We start from the raw sequence: 22,105 nt of genomic DNA on the forward strand, positions 1-22,105 counted from the left end.
TTCTGCTGGAAGAATATAATACAATATTTTATGACTCCAAAATTGAAATTTATTCAGCAGGCTTTCCAGGGACAGGATGAATGTTGGAGGCAGTGTGGTTAAAAAAAGGGCAGACCATTTTCATGTATTTTGGGCCCCCTAATTCATTCATATTGGCAAGAAACCGCTAAAGCAATAAGGAACAATTTTAGGATAGAAGTTGATGCTCTTTTGTCGCTTTATACCTGACAAAGTCCCGGACAAACTCACAGCTCAGCATGAATCTCTATAAAATACTTTTGGTTGCGAGCAGAAAGACATCAGATGGAACACATCATCAAACACACTGTTACACTGTACAGCAAAAGCAATGGAAAGTTGGAAAAATGTTGAAACTTAGTACAATTTTCAAAAGGCATTGTAATGATACTCTATGGTAGCTATATCAAAGGCAGACACTAGTGGGAAGAGACAATCACGCATGCCAAATTTTGGTGACTGGACCACCTTCTGTTCCCAAGACATGCATTTTTGTTAAATTTCATGAGCATTTCAAAAGGCATTTTAATGGTCCTCTATAGTAGCTTAAAGGCATTATGAGAGTCCAGGTGACATGGGTCTAACCAGTGGCACGCAAAACGGTCAGGGTCGAAAGTTTAAATATTTTTATGCCACTGAGGATGAAATTCACCTGAAGAGATGCTGTAAAACTGATGAAGTGGTTTGATGGACCAGGAAGCTGTTGGAATATAATCGTTGCTGGAATTCAACTTTAATACGACTCTTCCTGCCAGATTACAAGGAGAAAAGAGATGCAGCTCAGCACAAAGTGCAAATTGTCGGAGAAAAAGGGACAACTTCTTTTTTTACTCAATGCTTGCAAAGACCATGTCCACACGAAGTCTGCTAAATTCATCTTCTCTCCGTTTTGTTCCTCCGTCCAGACTTAAACGGTGTTTTTCTCCCCTGAAAACAGCTTTTCCAAAGTGTGTGAGTGTGTAAATGAGGAAACACCAGCTTGGTGTTGTAGTGTGTATGGGAAAAATGAAAAATGAAGCCCCAGATACGTGGTTTGAACATGTATCATAACTGTGACACACCGTCATACTAATTGTGAGTATTTTTAAGGTGTGGTTCAGATTTACCTCTGCAGGATGTAAGATCAATTCTGGTGGGACTCGATCCCACAACATTTGAATGCCTCCTCTTGTTAACTAGAAGTCCAACGCGCTGTCCGTTGCGCCACAGAGCCTCCTGGTATCTGGTGTATTGAGCGACAGTGTGTGTCCTGATTTTATTGAGACTTTTGGTGAAAAGCAGTTCATATTTGGGTGTTTTATACTAAATATTGGTCGTATCCAGTTGGTACGTACTGTGTTGCGCTCACCATCATCACATCAAGTTGCGAGACAATGATGCTACAAAGCTCAATAGACCTCAGCCTTTCTCACTCGTTGCTGTGGAAACGCTTGAGACTACGACAGACTACCGAAAGATACAAACATAAACTGGGCACTAGTCCTTAAATTGAAAACAAGTCCTCCAAATAAAACTCTAGATCTGTGGTTTGATCATGTGACTCCAGAACGACGCATAGGAGCGTTTTCTAATCTGGCGCCACTATCGACAGTAATCAGCAGGACGACATAATCTGTCTGTGCTTTGTAAAACCTTTAAACACATCACTGTTAAACAATAATGATGTTTTATGGTGTGACATCGCTGTGGTTCAGGTCTGGTTAGGTTTAGGGAAAGATGATGGTTTGAGTTAAAATGATCACTTAGTTAAAATTAGAGAAAAGTGGTGGGTTAAAGTTACTACTTCCTTAAAGTTAGGGCCACCTTCATCGTCATGGCAACAATAATACATCTTCGCATCGGTTTCATATGGAATTGTATATTTCTAAAATTTGCCTCACTTTCAGTTAGTCACACAAGTGTTTACAACAGCGATTCCAGAAAATCAGATATCTGCTGATTATTCAGTCGTCACATATCAAACTCACAGTTTACACTAGTAGACTTAAAACTTGAACTACAGGTACAGTCACATTCTTTGAGCATGCAAGTGAGCATTTGGCTCATCATTACTCACCTGGCATGTTATCAAAATTGGATGATGTCATCAAGAGGAATTATAAGAGCACTGCTTGGCCACATTTCCTCTTTCACTTCTCATGAAGTGATCAACTTGTTGAGAAGTGAAAGTGAGAAGTTTCTAGCACATGCAGATGGCACATTTGCTACATGTATAGTCCGCATGGTCACAAATTTTGGGCTGTGTGCAGACGTCTGCAGAGGGGTCATGCTACATGGATGCGGAAAGCATGAATTGACCTTAAGTATGAAGTCACTGCTAGAAACTGGGTAATTTAGCATGAAGACTGGAAACAGGTGTAAACAGCTGGCCTGGCTCCGTCGAAAAATTGCAACCCCTCAGAGAAATAGTCCAGCTAATGACCTCCCGTAAAAAGGCAAATTTTCATGTTTACAGATTACTGAAACCACTAAAAATAGGAGAATTTGAGAGGTGATTTAGAGGTCTGGACCCAGGATTATTTAGGCCAAAACAAAAGAAGAGAGAGAGAAGGTGTGTTTTTAAATGTAAAGCCACTGTAGACATAGTGTTGGAAACTTCTTTCATTGAATGAGTATTCAAATACAAGCTAGTCGACCTTTATGGGAATGCTGATGTAACACTGCAGGAGTTTAATCAAGATCCTAGTGGTGGGACATGAGCACCGCAACCCTCTGCCTTTGGACCCTATTCCACCCAATGTTCCAACAAATACCCCTCCCTCGTCGCTTGTCATCCCTTTTCGCCAGATTGTGTCCCACGTGTAGGAAAAGGAGCGCACCTAAACTTCCCTGGCCTAGTGGGTTGGTCAAATTGCTGTGATTGGCTGGACGGCCATTCATTAATCTAACATGACCAATAGGTTTTAATGGCTGAGGAACTTCATGTATGGGGAACTCAGTTTCGTTTCATCTACTTCAGGAAAAAGTAGTGAGATGGAATCATGTTTCTGTGGCCACACCTCTAACATCTGAGGCTGCCTGGGTTGGAGTTATTAAACAGGAATGTGTGCTGATAGAGGTGTGTGGGTAGGGCCAGGTAACTTTAAAAAGTAAGTGTTTTCTATCTGTCCTGGTACAATTCATCAGGATCAACGTGCCACAACTGCTTACAGTTTCCTCTGAGGTGAAGATTTTTGGAAGGAACATGAACCAGCAGCGTTTGTTTGAGCTCTGGTTCTGTCTGCTGTCCATGTGTTTCCAGGTCTGGCTCGGTCAGGCCCAGGTCCCCGAGCCAGCACAGTGCCTCATCTCCGGGATCAACAACCTGACCCGGCCTCCGGTGGAGGGTGAGGATGAGGGGAAGTGCTGGAGGGATTGCGATGCAGAGCCCAACTGCCACATGGCATTGATAGTCATACCACTCCATGACAAAAAGCAGTGCCTGCTGGTCAACTGTCTGAACCAGGCCAGATACTCGTACACCCGACATCCCAGCACAGAGATCAGGGTTTACCCCAAGAGCACCATTGACGACGGTAGGATGGATTCATATTTTCTGCTTTATTCTGGTCAGGGCTGCACCAAAAAACTGACTAAACAAATCATCTGTCAGAGTCAAACTTTAGTCTCTTATTATTATTAAGCAAGCTATCTCAAATACTGTCAAACAGACCTCTATGAAATATTTGAATATATGTTGACCTGAATTCTTGAGAACATCCTCCTTCAATGTTTCTGACAAAGATTAAACTTACCTGCTATTAAATATCTCTATTCCACAGATCAAAGATACTATTTCATGACAGATGCATATAGACTAGCTGATGAGACACGTAAGTACAAAGCTGCTTTCATTCACATATTGACATTATAAACCAGCTGGTACTTGTTGCCTTTCCTGCTTTTCCTGAAGCACCAAAAACTTATTTGTGCCTAAAAATTACAAATTGATCACTCGTTGAATTGTACACACAACTTAACAGAACGTCATGCCAATCAATATTTTAACATGTTTAAGGGATGTCAAAGATATCAAAAACAAGCAAATCCCAAAGTGCATCCATGGATCAAAACTATACTGCTATAAATACAAACAGCTTGCTGAGACTGGATTGACCACGTATCTGGTCTATCACCTTTGATATTAAATATCGTTTTATGTTATGTACTATTATTGTGCACAAATTATTTTTCCTCTTAATACACCTGCTGAGCTCAGTATGTACCATCCTGTATGATATGATAAAAAATTGTCCTCTGGGCAGAATTGACCTTTAGCTAAAACCCTCCCCAAACATTTGTAACATACCAACAATAACGAGTCACAGCAGGTGTGTCAGTGTTTCTATTGTACAAGAGAGGTAACTCTGTATACAAAGAGTTCATTGGGTTGTGTCCTGTTTTAAGTTCTTCCAAAAACCAAAAACAGGCGAAAAAGTATAAGGAATGGATTAAACAGTGTTTATCTGCTGTAACGTTAGCAGCTGATGCTAGCATGTTCAGCTAACGAGCTAACTGCCTACAGTAGTAACCCAGTGTTACTTCCAAGTCCAAGGAGTGCATCGATAGTTATCAACATTAGTTTGTGTGGTTACAGGTTACATAAAAGGCCCATTCTGGACTTGAACATCCACTGTGTGAAAACCGGTCCTGGCTGGATACTATCAGAGTTCAGGCTAAAGTTAACAGCTGTCCTTCACTGAATTTAAACTCCAGCTAAACTTGTTATCTAAGATATTGTTGCGTTCACCAAACACATTGGTCCTAACCCTGAAAGTCTTTCTTTTTTTGTAAAAGTTACATGTCTACATTAACTGTTGATGATGATGATTATTGTTAGTCCTGTTAGCTATAGCCTCAGTCCAGTAGCATGATATTATATATGTAGCCATCAAATGCAAATTTAATACCCCAAGAATCTTGTTGTGAAACAAATCAGCAGGAAGCATTAAAAGTGAGCTGGAGACTGTGATTTCAGTCAACACATGATGCTAATATTAGCTTAATTATCAAGCTAACTACAGCTAACTGCTGACTGTTGTCATTTCAGTAAAATCAGCAATTTTTAGTTAGTAATGAAGCTGCTTAGTTATGTCTAAAATCAAGGACACAGTGTTTGTAAAATTACATTTTGATGCTAAACTCACCACTGTTAATGTGGTGTATATGTGCTGTGTGACAACTGGACAGGTTATCAACAGTAATTACAGCAAATGGTCAATTACATTTCCCCCCAAACTGACTTTATTAATACATATCTGCAAATGAAGGTAAGTCAAAAGAGAAACGTTTGCTTAGTTAATTAGGCATGAGAAAATAATTGATGTCATGTCTCCTCCCACCAGTTCATTGTTCAGAGTTCATGAATTGTAGCAGCTGCCAACCGGGGATTCCCAGATTCTTCTACAACAGGACCAGTTACAGGTGTGAGAGCTTCCACGCTGGCTGTGGGTCCAATAGAAACTCGTTTGAAACCCAGGAAGGGTGTGAAGCCCTCTGCAATAAAAAGTGTAAGAAACCTCTTAAATATTTCCACGTGGAGCACCATCAGATAGATCTGAGAACTTAGAAACATGTCAGTGAGCCACACTGCTGCACTGGGTGACATGTTCCTTCATCATGAAGAGTTTGGTCACGTTAGTTTGTTTAGAAACGGCTCTAAAGACTAATAACAGCGATCACGTTTTCAGTCTCTGGAGAGCAGTTCTTACTGAATAATAAGGCATTTTTCAATACTCAATAGTATCGAAGCAATTCAGTCAGTGCCATAAAAGTATCAAAGTTCGGTACCCAGCCCTACGTGTGACTCCATCATGGAGGGAAACTGCAGCCCTTTCTGTCTGCTAATGAATTTATTTCCTCCATCCTTCTCCTGCATCAGTTCGTTGTTATCGGCCCATGCAGTATGGAGCAGGCAGCTCAAACATTTCCATGTTCTTCTACAACATGAAGAGCCAGAGCTGTGAGAGATTTAACTTCAGCGGCTACGGGTCCAACGGGAACATCTTTCAGACTGAGGAGGAGTGTGAGAACCTCTGTGGTGACATTAAAGGTAAGTCCACCTTAAATTGTTACTTTTACCTTGTAGTAATAATCACATAGATTCTTGTTGGTGTATTACTTTAACCAGATCGGTTCGGGGGCGACTTCACTGTATTTATTTATCATGTGCTTGCATTTCAAGCTTTTTCTTAGATATATGGACATTTTTGCATTTTTATAAATACTCAACATTATTACTGATTATCTGACAGCCAAGTATAAAAGCAAATAGGCTACTACTTTTGTGGTTAATTTAAATCCCTCTAAGAAGGTAATAGCTTTGTTTGTGTAGAAGATCTGCTATAAGTTAAATCAAAATCCAAGAGAGCCACACAAAAGGTGAAATGTTCAGTTATCAATGGGCTAATATAACTTTATCTCCAGTCTTTTAGACAGATGTTTGTAGCTAACATTAGCATTTTAACATGTTGGCAAGGTGTGAAAAAAACAGTAAGATCCAACTTAACGCTAACATTAAATGCTAGTCAGCTAATGTGCTATAAGATTATGTGACTATAAGATCCCTCCAGGAGTTTTTTGTGATTATTGCAGCCAAAAATTCTTTATTTTGCAGCAGCTTTTATCAAAAATTTGCAATATTTTATGAGCTGTTTTTGTGGTAAAATTGCAAAATTGGGAAAAATTGCAAGCAAAAGAAAATAATGTAATTTTTTAAAACTACTTCCAATGGAGAGTCATATGTAATGATAAATAAATCCATCAACATAAAAATATAATTTCATTTCCAAAGTGCCCATTTTTATGTTTGAGGTAGATTATGTCCATCTTTGCTGTCTGCTCCACTGTGGAGTTGTTGGTTTTACTACAAGAAAACCAGAAAGGCTCGAAGGTTTTGGTTTTTAGTTGCTTCTGCTCTTTGCTGAATGCGCTGCGATGACGTCAGTTACTACGACACCAAATACCACAATTGGTCCAAATCACAAGTGGACTGTTGAATTGACCATTTCATGCAGAAAAGTTGTGGTAATTTAGCAAAATTGCAAGCTCTTGCAATTTCTAGAATTTGTGTTAATTATTGCATTATTTAATATATACAAATGTACAAATTTGACCCATATTTACATTTGAGAGCAGTAAAACATCCTAAAGGCATCTCTTTTAGTCTTACTTTTCCGAAAGTGAACCAGAATATACAAATGAATTAATCTTTGTGCAGCTGATACACATTTTTCTACAAACAAATGTACAAATTTGATTCGTATTTATTCAAAAAATCTATAAAAAATTCTATAAAATGGTCTCCTGGCCCATAATATAGTGAGATTGTGAATGTTTTTTTCTCTATAAGCAAATAGAAAACACTCTGTTCTCTGACAACGTCATTAAGGATTAATCACATATTTATTGATGACTGATGAGGTATTAATGAATGTAAAATAGATTTGTGGCTCAGAAGTTTGGTGTAGAGACTAATTATGAGTCAGAATATGAACAGTGCGTAAGGGTTAAATATGTATTATATCTTAACATATATACTGTAATGTACACATCAGTGTTACTGGACATTATCTTTACTTGTATTTCATCAACTGTACAATACTAATTGATATCATATCATATCATATCAAACCAGCTACTACAACAAGCCGACCTGCTGTGACTACAGGTAATAAACTTGTTTCCTGCATTGTCTTTATTCTATAACTATCTCTTCAACTCTGAAATTAACAATTATAATTAACATTACAGAGAAGACATAATTATATTTGCTGAACATTATCTTTACTTGTATCTCATCAACTGTACAACACTAATGGATATCATTCATTTTTAAAACCAGCTACTACAACAAGCCGACCTGCTGTGACTACAGGTAATAAACTTGTTTCCTGCATTGTCTTAATTTTATAACTATCTCATCAACTCTGAAATTACAATTATAATTAACATTACAGAGAAGACAGGTAATTATAATTACTGGATATTATCTTTACTTGTATTTCATCAACTGGTCAATGCTAATTAATAATAATTAATTTTTAAAACCAGCTACTACAACCAGACGACCTGCTGTGACTACAGGTAATAAACTTGTTTCCTACATTGTCTTTATTCTATAACTATCTCATCAACTCTGAAATTAACAATTATAATTAACATTACAGAGAAGACAGGTAATTATAATTACTGAACATTATCTTTACTTGTATCTCATCAACTGTACAATACTAATTGATATCATTCATTTTTAAAACCAGCTACTACAACCAGACGACCTACTGTGACTACAGGTAATAAACTTGTTTCCTGTATTGTCTTAATTTTATAACTATCTCATCAACTCTGAAATTACAATTATAATTAACGTTACAGAGAAGACAGGTAATTATAATTACTGAACAATATCTTTACTTGTATTGTTACATTGTTAATTTTTAGCAGGTATTTTTCCTCCTGGAATCATTACAGGTATTATCTTTACTATTGATACACTTCACTTACATGTTTATCTTTCTTTATATACAATTTACAAATCATTATTCCTGAGGGTCAAGGTTAGAGGCCAAAAGTATGTGGACACATCATATTATAGTGTTTTATACAATGAGTCTCAAATACATGTAGCCACTATAAATTATGATTTTGATTTAAACAATGTAAAGTATCATTATTACATCGTTAATACAAGAAGGATGGAAACGAGGATGACAATTGATCTAACAAGGTGATATTTATAATTTCCCCCTCAAATAGAAAGAGTCCTGACTGTTCATTGTCTTTCATAGATCACACTGCTTGATCTTCATCTTTCTTCCTCTCTTTCAGATTTCCACATTAGTCTGGGAATTGCGGTCATCTTCGCGGTCACCTTCATGGTCATCATCTGTTTCATCTGTGTCATCGTTGTCATCTGCATTGTACGCAACTGCAACTGTTGATATCCTGTCAGGTAAAGTTGAAAGGTCGCTACATAACGCACCTACTGTATCCAGGAAGTACTAGCAGACATGTGATCGAAACAAAAGCCCTCACCTTCTCCAGCATATTCTGCTTATTTTATGTTACCAAACTAACTGCCAGTGATCAAACTGGATGCATTACAACATTAAATTCAATTCTCACTTGAGAACTGTGTGAAACAGTTTTGTTGTTAGACCCTGCAGGTGACTGACATTTTCCCCTCTGGGCTACCATACAGTAGCTGTAACTGTCTCTGAGACTGTTCAGTATGTATAAACCTGTATACTAGACTTGACTCAACTACTACTGAGACCGTTCATTACGTATAGTCAATATATTAGACTCTACTCCACTGCTGAGACTGATACCAGCTCGTACAGACTCGCTGCCCCCAACACATCCTGTACATGCTGATCTAATCCTGTTCATGTACCAGAGTCAGACACAGTTTGTTAGCATGTTAGCTTGTTAGCCTGTGGATACTTGGTGGACATAAGGGGTGATATCCGGCCTCAGTGCTGACAAAAATAAATAGAAACAAATAAAATCCATGACTGTCTTCCCTCTGTTATCCAAATCTCAGATGTGTTGCAGTGTTTACTCAAATAATCCTGTATTTTTCTTTCTTTCTCTCCAGCTACAGAAGAGTCGGGGTGAAGGCAGCAGACTAGGACTGTTGTTATTGTTGTGGTGGTGAATCCTTTACTATAATCTAGTTAGTATTTCTGGCAGCAGGATGGTGTCTGTGGGATTGAGTCAAAATAAACTACAGTAGCCGTGTTTCCATTAGATTCATAAGAGAATTTTAAGGAAACTTTTGAAATGTTGCAAAAAGTAATTGCGGTAAAAAGTAAATTAGGCGTGTTTCCATCAACTGGTTTCAAGTGAATAAACTAGACCACGCAACACATAGTTTCATCAGAATATGGTGGCATAGGCATAAATAAACAGAGTAGAAGAGGTAGAGGTCGCCAATAGGAAACAAAACAAATAGTTATATCGCCTTAACGAGAGAAAAATGGAGAGAAGTCTTCAGGAATTTGTTTCAATTGGGCAAGTTGTCATTGTTCTTTCATGTCAGCTAGTACTGGCCATGCTTCATGCTATTTGAAGACACTGGAATACGCCAAGAGCAGAAACAGCTGATCAGTCATGTGAACTAAACGGTCAATACATTTATTCGACAAATGCATTTCCATCACACATTTTGCGCATAAACTCTCATAAACTTTTCAACATTTCCAAAGTCCGCCTCAAGTGAGAGAAAAGTTATTTCAAATTTTGGCGTTTCCATTAAGCTTTTTTAATGCAATACTTCAAAATGCGCATAAAAATAGGTTAATGGAAACACGGCTAGTGTGTGTGTTCATGGTGTTTTTACTCCTGCCCTGTTCAATATCACCGCTTGTTCATTACTGATTTAGACTCAATCAATTAAAACATCAATCAATAGTCTATTTCTAATTTTGATTGTTTTGATCGTTATTTGACATAATATCATTCTGTATTTTAAGTAAATTTCCTTCAGTAAGTTTCTTCTTTTATGATGAATATTTTTTTACAGGGTTTTGTTTGCTTTTCAAACTACAATCATGTTTATTGAACCATATTAACTGTTGATTTATTTCATTATTCTCCATTTAAAGCTTTGTTTGTGGATATTTGATCATTGTAATTTATTGAATTGTGACAAGGTGCCAGTTTCTTGATTGTAAATCCTTATAGTGAACATGTTGATAACATTTATTATGTTCATTTTAAAATCTTTTGAACCTCAAATGGTTGTTTTGGAAATAAAGATGATTCTGTAAGTGAAAACAGTATTCTGTATCAGTTCCAACATCATGCAATTCACCTTCAAGCCACCAGAGGGCCACAAATCATTACATATGATCATGTTTCACCGTCTCCTGAAGTTAGAGCTCTTCTACAGTTTGGATCCACATGAAACTCTCCTGGTTAAATCAGCAGAGCAAAAGATGAACAACTGTGTTAGAAAATATCTGATTCTTTGCTACAAAGTCAAAGCTACAAGCCTGTTGACAGAAAAACTGAAGGGTATGAGTTAACTACAACTCCCAAGGTGCATTTCAGCAAGAAACACCAGTCACAGAGCTAGAAATGTTAACAGAAATGTAGAAATAAACATATTAAATGTAGAAAGACTGTCTTTTACAGCACTTTAACCTTTACTTTTACTCCAACAATGCCTTCATTTCATTACATGTACAGTTGTTACTGTAACAGTCATTTTTGAGTGTAGAGTACTTGAGTGTTTTTTTGTTACAAGGATTTGTTACAGAGTAAAAATGAATGAAAAAGTTATCAGTATGAAAAAAAACAAAGAAAATGTAGAATTACATGTAGAGCAACGTAAATAAGGAAATAAATGTGGAAATAAAGAATAGAATAAAACATAAACATCAAAATAAAACACAAACGACTGCATACAAATTGAAAATTTAATTCATATGATTATGGCAACATTTACATTTATTTATTTTTGGGCCTTTTTTGCCACCATACTGATGGCTTTTTCATGCAACTTTTTTTTTATTCCGTGAGAAAGTACCATTCTTTGAATAAAAAATATTCAAGTAAAGGTAAAGTGACGGATACATTTTTCTTAAAAACTAAAAACATGTACACAAAAATGCCAAAAATGTTTCTTCAACCTCTGAAATGAAGGCATTAGTGGAAGAAGGTACAAGTGCTGTAAAGGACAATACTTCAGTAAGTCAAAAAGTTAACTTTTAGTACAAAGAAAAGCTTTTTGCTTGCAGTTCAAACAGACAGGAAACAGTTGGATGTTTGATGTTTAATACATGAAAACTCTGGCTGCCTGTCAGAAAGCACAGCTTCACATTTCATATGATGGAGGCGCTGGTGAACTCAAAATCTGTCATCACATTTTATTGGAGGGAAATCTTATACAAGTTACACCCTGTGAGACAGATTTCAACTCTGACATAGTGTATGAAGAGGAAAGAGGTGTTTATGTACAAGAAAAATACATGAAAATGCATTTCTGGCACAAATTCAGCCTGCAACAAATATCTGAGAAATGAAAAACATCACAGAAAAGACTTTTTTACTTTGATGGACACTTGCAGACGTTGCAGTGCAGACGTGCTGCAGCTTCAATCTGCATCAACTGATTTAATAAAACCATTTGCACATTACAGGTTTAAACTCAGATGTTGTTTCTTTGTGTTTATTAAGAATTTCAGTGTGGTTAATTACAAAAAAAAATGCAGATAAAGCTCTCAGCTACTCTCAGCACAATCTTTAGTTTAATTACATTAATGCAAGATATTAATGGAGTCTTTTACATGCATATAACCCTGAAAAAAAGATTTCCTCAGACATGTCCAGGTCAGAGACTTTAGTAAAGAACTTCCGATAACATTGTTAAATACTGAATAACCGAGCTGAGCTCATGGGTAAACATCTACTCCTTCTAAAAGGTCATTTATAATTTTTACGGCTCATAAACAGACACTAACTCATTCAGCAAACATTTAACATAATTCAGTATCAATTTTAGCTCCATGTAAAAGTGAATAAACGTGATGTTTCCCAGATGATGCTCGTCTGTCTAAATCACACAGTTTACACTTTTTTATAACTGCCGATTTATTAACCTAACGTCTGGTTAAGTTTAGGCACAAAACCCACCTGGTTAGGTTTAGGGAAACATCACGGTTTGGGTTAAAATGATCCCTTGCACGTCAAGGGACAGTATGTATTTTCGGAGCTTTGGGCTTTTGTTTTCGGGATAATGGGCTGTCGGACTATGAGCTTTTGATCCAATGGGGAGTTTTTCTATTGGAGTTTTTGAATAATGGGCCTTCGGACCAATGGGATGGCGCTGTCTAAAATCCTGGCGAGAATGTGCCCTGGCTGGAAGCAGTTCTGCATAGAAATCATTCACATATTTTTTGCAAGCCTCCTTGTGAGTGATGTCTGGAATGAGGGGAACTAAGGACGTTTCCATGGATGACCATGGCAGGTTGGGCCAGCAGGTACATTCTGCACCTGCACTCTTTTGACATCGGCCACTTGTGGCTCAGGGTCCACTGCTTGGACATCCTCTGGCTGTAGTTCCTCCTCCTCCTCCTCCTCGGGCTTCTTGGCTGGGGGTTGTTCCATAGTTGCTGCAGGTTTGGAACAACCAGCTTGAACTGTGTGATTTCATGCAGCCTCCAAATCTGGAAAGTCCACACCTTTGGCTGCAGGAGTCTGCACTGCAGTTGCAGTTCTTGCAGTTTATCATGACTGTGTGACATTTCTTCTAGCCGGGGACTTAAATGCCTCAAAGAGTCCCCATGTTCGAGGACGGCAAATGAGAAGAATGTCAGGTCAGTTTCTCTTGAGGTGAGCTGGTGTCCTGAGGATGCGCTTTGTGAGCCATGGCAACCCATGCTCCTTGTACTGGTCAAAGTTTTGTGCATAGCACACCTCAGTGCATATGTCACCCTTGATTGCTGCTGCTGTGGAGATCAGTGAGGGAGAGTCTCAATTCTGGTGCAACTCAACATAAAGGGTTTTGTTCCACCGGAATTTGGGGGTTCTGCCATCCCAGAACTTGATGGCAGGGAACCACCGCAGTTGGAACTCTGTCATCCCAGACTCCATACACTGTTTGGGGTCCAGTCCAGCTCTGGTGACAAGGGTTTTTGCCCTGTCAAATGTGTTTGGGTACACAGAAGAACTCTGTTTGACCACAGTCTATAAAGGAGTTGATGGTCATTAGCCCTGCCACTCAGTGAGGAAAGCTGGTGTGTTACAGCGTAGTTATTGGGATGTCAGAGCTCCTGCGGTACACATCCCCCAGCAGGACTCTTGATCATCTCCACTCCAATCATGGATGATGAAGGTCCCATCATGTTTTATAGTGTGAAGATTCTCTGACTACAGAGGCTTTGTGTCTCCTCTCATGTCCAGTTTGTCAGTGGTGGAGGAGACACACCAGATGTGACAGAGCTATGGGGGAGTCAAACCCAAAAATGCCTGGTTTCTGGTCACACTGCTGCTGCTGCTGGCCGAAGTGCCCAAACTAACTGTGACATGTGCATCTTCAGGGGAGAGACAGTGGCCTTAAAGGAATTCCTCCAGTGCCAGCTCACACTGGAAAGACTTCCATGATGGATCATATCTCCCCCGCCCTTTGTTGCTGTCAAAGCTAGCCCTTAATGTGGCATTCAAATAGTGCATAGTTTCCTGGACCACTGTCAGAATTCAAATAACATTTGGGTGGTTGAGAAAGGGCACCAACATCACTCTGTTCTCCAACAGACTGGTGATTGCTGTGGCATTGAACAGGTTCTCTGGCAATATGTCCTGTGGCAGCCTCTGGTTATGTCAAAGAGCAGAACCTGTTCAATCTGACACACCAGTGGCTCCACCAACTTTTATTCTAGATCGTCCATATGGTCCATTTATGTCAGGGCTCGATTGTACATGGCCTTTAATGTGGTGCGGTTCATCAGGCCACATGTTGCAATGATGCCACTGACTGGATGCCTGTATGGAGACGCCATGTGTGTGTGGCCAGTTGGTGTACAGCTGGAGGACATTCAGGGCAGCCTTCTGCTAGTTGCCACCATAGATGTCAACCAAAGGCTTAGTCATCATAGTCTCACTCTCTGTGTTGGGCAGAGATGGCCTCTATTTCCCACCACCTCCTCCAGGCCTACTCTGGACCACATCATATGGAGCTTGGGTCGTCTGGGTTGTGCTCTTTGGGCTCTATGTTGCATGCTGCATGTGCAGACATGCGTTTATTGACTAGTGCCTGCACAAGTCATTCACTACAAGGTCCTCATCGCTTTTCTGAACAAATTTTGACATTGTCAGCATAAACACGAGATCTGGCTCGCAATCTACCACAGCTATGGAGAACATGTTAACCCAACAAGTCCTCCACATGAAGCTCCAGGTACGTGATTTAAACATGTATGATAACTGTGACACACCGTCATACTTATTGTGAGTATTTTTAAGGTGTGGTTCAGATTTTCCTCTGCAGGATGTAAAGATCGACTCTGGTGGGACTCGAACCCACAACCTTTGAATGCCTCCTCTTGTTAACTAGAAGTCCAACGCGCTGTCCATTGCGCCACAGAGCCTCCTGGTATCTGGCTTATTGAGCGACAGTGTGTGTCTTGATTTTGAGACTTTTTGTGAAAAGCAGTTCATATTTGGGTGTTTTGTCACTCAATATCAGCTGAATCCAGTTGGTTCGTACTGTGATGTGCTCGCCATCATCAGGTCAAGTTACGAGGCCATGATGCTGCAAAGCTAAATAGACGTCAGCCTTTCTCACTTGTTGCTGTGGAAACACTTGAGGCTATGACAGACTACCGAAAGATACAAACATAAATAAACTGGGCACTAGTCCTTAAATTGAAAACAAGTCCTCCAAATGAAACTCTAGATCTGTGGTTTGATCATGTGACTCCAGAACGACACAGAAGCATTTTCTAATCTGGCGCCACTATCGACAGTAATCAGCAGGACAACATCATCTGTCTGTGCTTTATAAAACCTTTAAACACATCACTGTTAAACAATAATGATGTTTTATGATGTGACATCGCTGTGGTTCAGGTCTGGTTAGGTTTAGGGAAAGATGATGGTTTGAGTTAAAATGATCACTTTGTTAAAGTTCGAGAAACATATGGGTTAAAGTTACTACTTCCTTAAAGTGAGGCCACCTTCATTGTCATGACAACAGTAATACCCACGGGGTTAAGTTGAGGGGACGATCGTAGTTACGCTTTTTAAAAAACTGACTGACTCGCGGTTGGAAACAGGAAACGAACAGCGTCTCCAGTGGCAAAGTCCACTGTTGGGTTAAAGCCTCCATCCACCCTCCTCCTCTGAATATGTATATATATATATATATATATATATATATATATATATATATATATATATGTATATATATGTATATATATATATATATATATATATATATATATATATATATATACGTCTACAGACAGGCTGACAGATGTGAACCCGCAGTGCCTTTGAGCAAGGCAGGAAACTGTATTGTACACCAGAGGGCGTCTCTGCGGTGCCAACAACCTGACCATTCATTAAGTCTTAAGGGTGTGGTGTGTTGTGTGTGTGTGTGTGTGTGTGTGTGTTGGGGGTCGACTGGGGAGGGGAGGTGGGAGGGAGGAAGAGGAAAAGATGACCATTTCCTGCTGCAGCAAGAAAATAAAACAAACAGGAAACAACCAGCAGAACTCCCAGAGAGCTCAACGAGGACAGAAAGAAAGTAGAGTCACACAGAACATCAGGGAGGAGAAGAGTAGAACGTCTGAGTCGAGCCGAGCTGAGGACAGTAGAAACATCTGCAGGAACATCAGGACTGAGTGAATGACAACAGAGTTCAGTAGAAACTAACAGCATCAAAGACTGAAACTCACTGTGGAGTACAAAACAACCGGCAAACCAGCAGCTGACCTGGACCTGCTGACACACACACACCTATACACGTGCACACACTCTAACGTGCACGCACACACACAAACACTGCATGGTTGGAGAGATGTTAAAGTCCTGAAGAGAAGTCCTGGATTATTATTTTATTCTGCAAAAAAAGACGAAAAAGGTAAGAACTTAAATCAGAGAGAGAGAGTGTGTGTGTGTGTGTGTGTGTGTGTGTGTGTGTGTGTGTGTGTGTGTGTGTGTTAACATGTACTACACATGTTGTGAAGACACAAATCTCATCAGTCATTCAGTTTTAGAGGTGTTTTCAGGTGAAGGATGAGAGAAACCTGCAGGGATCGGTAACTGAATGCATCGTCTCCTGATGGAAACCTTGAAGTTACGTAATGTGTGTAAATGTGTGTGTGTGTCAGTGACGGTGTGACAGCCGGTCCGTGTTCAGCTGAACACACATGAAGGTGTTAACAGACTCAAACTGATTCTGGCTCCGCTGTTCAGTTTTCAGATCATATTTTGTCTCTAAAGCAACTTTCAGATCATAAATCATAACTTGATCTTCACAGCTGCGCTACTTTATTTATTATAAGTCTGCTGGTCTGTCTGGTGTCTCCGTCTGTACTCGAGTTAAATATCAAGAGTTCTCATTAAATCTGCTGCTGTTTAAAAATGAAAATATGTGGAGGATTCTGGGAGTTTTAGCACTTGTGTGTCTGTGTGTTTATTGTACGTTCTGGAACAAAGACGTGATTGTTGCCGTCACTTAACTGTCGTACATATCGCTGTTGCTGTTCAGCTGTTTCTTCATTTACTTTTTCTAAAACAGCAGGTTACAGTTCAGCTGTGTGGTAAAACATTTTTTACATTAATTGAATGAATGAATGAATGAATGAATCTGTATATGATAACTTTCTGAGCAGCAGCGTTCAATAGGTGGAGCAACTAAATGTCCACAAACAAACCTCCAAAGCCTCAAACTACAGAAACAACCTAAAAATTAAGTTTATATTCTCCTAATCTGCAACAGAAAGTAAGTTATGAAGGAAACATAACGCCACCTGAATTATGTTTTCTGTCAATATAATGAGAGAATGTTCAGTAACAACAAATTCCAGTTTTTAGTTTAGTTTTAGTTTTTAGACCAAAATATCCAAACTTATTTTATATGTTTATATGTCATGAACAGTTTTCTGGTTGTATTGGGACTCTGGCAGCACTTGGTTAAAGTCAGAGAAAGATGCAGGTAATACAGAAAAGGTCTGCAGTGACTTCACGCACAAGACACAACATGTTTATTAAAATGTACAGTAATTCTGGTGATTTTCTATATTTTTCTTCTTGTCAACAAATTTCATGTTTGGATCCAAACCAACAATGAACTGATCTAGTTTGGTCACGTTAGTTTGTTTAGAAACGGCTCCGAAGACTAACAACAGCATCACGTTTTCAGTCTCTGGAGAGTAGTTCTGTGTAAGGCAGACGCTACTGAGCATGTGCAGGAACACGGTTCTGTTTACAGCTTCACTAGCTTGTTGTGCTACAGATCACAACCTCTTTCAGAACCAACTGTCTTTAAATGATCTATAATCAATATTTTCTATCCTCCACAGTCTGATGTGTCAGTGTGTAATGTGTTGGTTGTGGCTCCTAGTGATGAACCAACAGAGAATTATCAGTGACTCTGCAGCTCCTCTCGGCTTTATGGAGCTTTATAGTGAGTTTCAGCTCATTGTTTATCTGTCCGGCTGCAACTTTACTGTTCTGGTTCACTCTCAGCGCTCTCATAGCGTCGTTTTGGGCCGCAGCAGGCAGCTGTTTTCCAAAAAAAAGCTGTAAAAAGCCGCTGTACACTACCTGCTCAGCACAAACGGCAAACAGACACAGTTAGCTGTAGACTAGCTGGTGAACATAGTGGAGCATTTAGCAGCTAAAGAGCCTGATATTTCCATCAGGAGTTGGTAGAGAGCAAAATTGAGGAGATTGAGGTGAGTCACAGTAAAGATGTAAAACTGCTGAGTGGATATTCTTAAAAACAGATGGAGGTAGCGATGTGTGATGTCACTGGATCGTTTTATTGGAGCCGGTTTGAAACTACCTCATATCCAAGCTAACGCTAGCTTACTGGGAACACCAAGCGCTGCACACTTGGGCTAACGTTAGCTACTTTAGCTAAATTGTGCTAACAGGGCAGGTATCGTAGTCAAGTCACATTAAACTTAGTGAAATATTGAGACAATAGTTTGACTCAGTGTGAGTCCCGGAGCCGAGGAGAGCAGCAGGTGACCCAACTGTCAATCACAGCTGTCAATCAACACCCACACGGCAGACATCAAAGCTACTATAAGTCTTCAAATCTTAGTAACAGAGCAATAATTTCCAAAATGACCACCAACACACTTATTAGAGGGTCTGAATTTACAGATTGAGACCAGAATGACTCGTTGAAAACAATGATTGACTCAGTATTTCTAGAGAGAAGTTGAAGCTCTTTGAACGGAGTCAGTTGGAGCAGCTAGCGGCCGTCATAGGTATTTCACTTTAAGGTTCTTCTGCATTGGCTTCAATTTCAAACTGTGGTTGTTGTCGCTTGGATCAAACCCTTCTGTGTGTTTTCTACCTCAGAGGTAAAAGAAACAAAAAAATATATATATTGCTACATAATTTTACAAATATGTTGAGAAATCCTGTGAAATGAGAGATATATTCCTAATAATTCATATTGTTAAATCGTGGGACAACCAAACTTTGTTCAAAGTCACAAAAATCTTCAATTATTTCTGGTCAAATTTCCATGAAATCTTGTTTATATATTCTCAGTTTCCAGATGTGACCTCCTGACCTTTCATACAGCGACGCCATCAGGCCTCGACGTCAACTTGTACTCGAGCTTTGAAGTTATTGAAAAGTGTATTTAATGTCACATTGAAGGAGCTAAGCTAACAGTTTCCCTCTGCTTCCAGTCTTTGTGCTAAGCTACAGTTAGCATCCTGCTCAGTACAGTATCTAATATTACGTCTGCTCCGCTCTGTGTGTGTGTGTGTGTGTGTGTGTGTGTGTGTGTGTGTGTGTGTGTTTCCTCAGTGCTGAGTGTGCTGAGTGACACCTTCCACCTTCCTCTGTGTGTGCGTGTGAGTGTGTGAGTGTGAGTGTGTGTGTGTGTGAGTGTGAGTGTGTGTGTGTGTGTGTGTGAGTGTGTGTCTGAGTGTGTGTGTGAGTGAGTGTGAGTGTGTGTGTGAGTGAGTGTGTGTGTGAGTGTGTGTGAGTGTGTGTGTGTGTGTGTGGGTGTATGTGTGTGTGTGTGTGTGTGTGGTGACAGATTGATACAGTCAGAGTTGAGTTCAGGTCATCAATACTGTCTGAACTCTCATTAAGAGTCGTTCGCGTCCAAACCTGGATTTTCTCTTAACTGGGAAGTCGTGCCAAAAGTGAACCCCGGTGCATTCTGGGTGGAAGTAATCATGGCGTTAATGATGTAGTCAGACTCTGCTTCCTGTTTCAGGAACGATAAGACTCACATCCAGTCTGATCTCATACATGTAGACGTCCAGAAAGCTGCTCTCACACAGAAAAAACAAGACTATGAAAACAGCATCTGAACATGTTGAATATCTGAGATTAGATCAATAAACTGTTTTCAGTTGTAACATAGAAGACAACTTTAAAAGTTTTTAAGTTTTTAAGTTTAAATGTAAGAACTAAACTTTGTCAGTTTTAAACTCTGTTTCTACTGTAGCTGTTTTCTCTGGTCAGTAAGGGTCCCCTGAGTGGACAATATACATGTTTGGACACTTATAACCTCATATAGAAGAACATATATATATATACATTTTACTTAGACCTCAACTTATTATTTACCTCCAAAAACACATCAAACACCTTCGTTTCAATCAGTATTCAGTTTGAAAACTTCATTTGTCTGTTCATTTAAAAAGTGAAACTCCTTAAAAGCATTTTTAAAAAGCTTTTATTTAACAAATTGGGTTTTTAACATTAATATTACTTAAGTCGAACGTTAATTTTAAACATTTGATGAATCCATTAACGATGAGTTTAAGATGTTATTGAGGATTTTAGTGTCTGTTAAAGCTCTGAAATATTTTCAGCTTTATTCAGTTATTTAATCAGTTTACTCAGATTTGGAGTAAAATTCATTTGGGGTGTTTCATTTGTATCTTAAGAGGACCTTTATTTTCAATTTAAAGCTATAATATGTAATTATTCCACATTAAAATGTCTAGAAACAACTAGACCTATGTTATATATGTTGTTGAGTTGTGTACTTACATTATCCCAAATGTTTCCATCAGTTTTCAAACCCAGAGAAATCTGTGACTTAATCAAAGTAACGGACCGTTTCATTTGGTCGCCTGTCGATGACGTCATACCTCCTCTACCAAAGAGTAAACACGCACAAGATGCATACGGTGGCGCTGTGTTTGTCCGCTACAATGGCGTCTACCAAAGAGTAACTTACACACATACAAGATAATACATCGGCGTTGTGGTTGTTCCACACAAACTGTTATAAATGGACTTTTATTCAGTTTTAAGACACATTTTCATGATAAATTTAGGTGGTTTTTAACTACATCTTTTAGCCGGAAGAAGGATTTTAGTCATTGGACGTCTGGATCTTAAGTTATCAGAGAAATAAACTGGACAAACGTTAGCAGCAGCTCGGCTAACAGCCCCTCCAGGAAGTCCGGTGGTCACCGAACATCGTCGGAGAAACACTGATTTTTTAGGTGAAACAGTTTTATTCAGTGTTTTTACCTGTAATCTCCGGGTCTGTTTGTTCTGGAGAGGAGGAGACCTCTGCGGGTAAAAACATCCTGAATGATGAACGCTGGAGTAATCCTATCCTGCTGAAGCTGGTTATTTAACAACAAAGACAACAACTCCCATGATCCCTTGCTGCTTCACACCGTCATCACACTCCGTCTGTTGTTATTGTTTTGATTGAGACGCCTAGCGGCTGAAATCACATGTTGTGCGTTTAAGTGCAAATTAAGGGGTTGACTTCAGATTCAAGGTTATTTAACAGATTATAATAATGTTTTAATGGTTTATCAGCACATTTTAAAGGTTTTTAAATTAGTTTTAATCATTTACGTCTAAACTTTGTCAGTTTTAAACTCACACTCAGTGGACAATATTCATGTTTGAACACTGATGAACTCATATAGAGGAATGTGTGTGTGTGTGTGTGTGTGTGTGTGTGTGTGTGTGTGTGTGTGTGTTAAATACAAACACACTCGACATGTGAGAGAATGAGAGAAGTGTGCAGATTGAGTAACAGCAGAGTAAACAGTTTTTATCAGAGCTGTTTGAAAGAAGAACCAACAGAATTATTTACACATTTTTCTTTGTCAGCTGTTCATCAAACCGACAGTTTATTCATAAAGTCTCTGACCACCAGGAGGACGAATCACGAAGCTGCTCAGAGACGTATCCAGTCGATACTATGATGAGATCACTGTATATAAAGCTCATATTTACCATCAAATCAGCTTCATTTATTTATTTATTACAGTTGGTGAAAAGAGGTTTTCCTGTGTAAACCATCATCTGTGTTTTAATATTTCATATTTCACTGATTGGATCTTTATTAACTGAGTTGTTTCTCTAAACTCGAAGCGTCAGGAGGAACTTTTAGCTCTTTAAATCTTTAAAGTGACGCCGC

The 22,105-nt window shown here is 39.0% G+C and overlaps 1 protein-coding gene and 1 non-coding gene across 2 annotated transcripts; one reads left to right on the forward strand and one right to left on the reverse strand.

Annotated features, from left to right (window-relative positions):
- The first annotated feature begins 3,202 nt into the window (after positions 1-3,202).
- On the forward strand, positions 3,203-9,963 carry LOC121898328. Its single transcript, XM_042413323.1, has 8 exons — positions 3,203-3,533; positions 3,780-3,830; positions 5,343-5,507; positions 5,879-6,049; positions 7,634-7,666; positions 8,259-8,291; positions 8,827-8,950; positions 9,599-9,963. The coding sequence occupies exons 1-7, from the start codon at positions 3,203-3,205 to the stop codon at positions 8,937-8,939; spliced, it is 897 nt and encodes a 298-aa protein (XP_042269257.1). The 3' UTR covers positions 8,940-8,950; positions 9,599-9,963.
- Positions 9,964-15,003: 5,040 nt separating this feature from the next.
- trnar-ucu lies at positions 15,004-15,092 on the reverse strand. The gene is given in 2 exon segments: positions 15,004-15,039; positions 15,056-15,092. It is a non-coding gene; the product is annotated as a tRNA-Arg (tRNA).
- Between the last annotated feature and the right edge of the window lie 7,013 nt (positions 15,093-22,105).

Source organism: Thunnus maccoyii, chromosome 6, assembly GCF_910596095.1.
Source record: "Thunnus maccoyii chromosome 6, fThuMac1.1, whole genome shotgun sequence".
NCBI classification, from domain to species: Eukaryota; Metazoa; Chordata; class Actinopteri; order Scombriformes; family Scombridae; genus Thunnus; species Thunnus maccoyii.

Bases quoted from the DNA above. Each gene is read 5' to 3' on its own strand.
- LOC121898328 (XM_042413323.1), top strand. From the start codon at position 3,203: ATGAACCAGCAGCGTTTGTTTGAGCTCTGGTTCTGTCTGCTGTCCATG. The intron at 6,050-7,633 runs GTAAGTCCACCT...ATATCAAACCAG, and splicing joins CCTCTGTGGTGACATTAAAG to CTACTACAACAAGCCGACCT. The intron at 7,667-8,258 runs GTAATAAACTTG...TTTTAAAACCAG, and splicing joins CCGACCTGCTGTGACTACAG to CTACTACAACCAGACGACCT.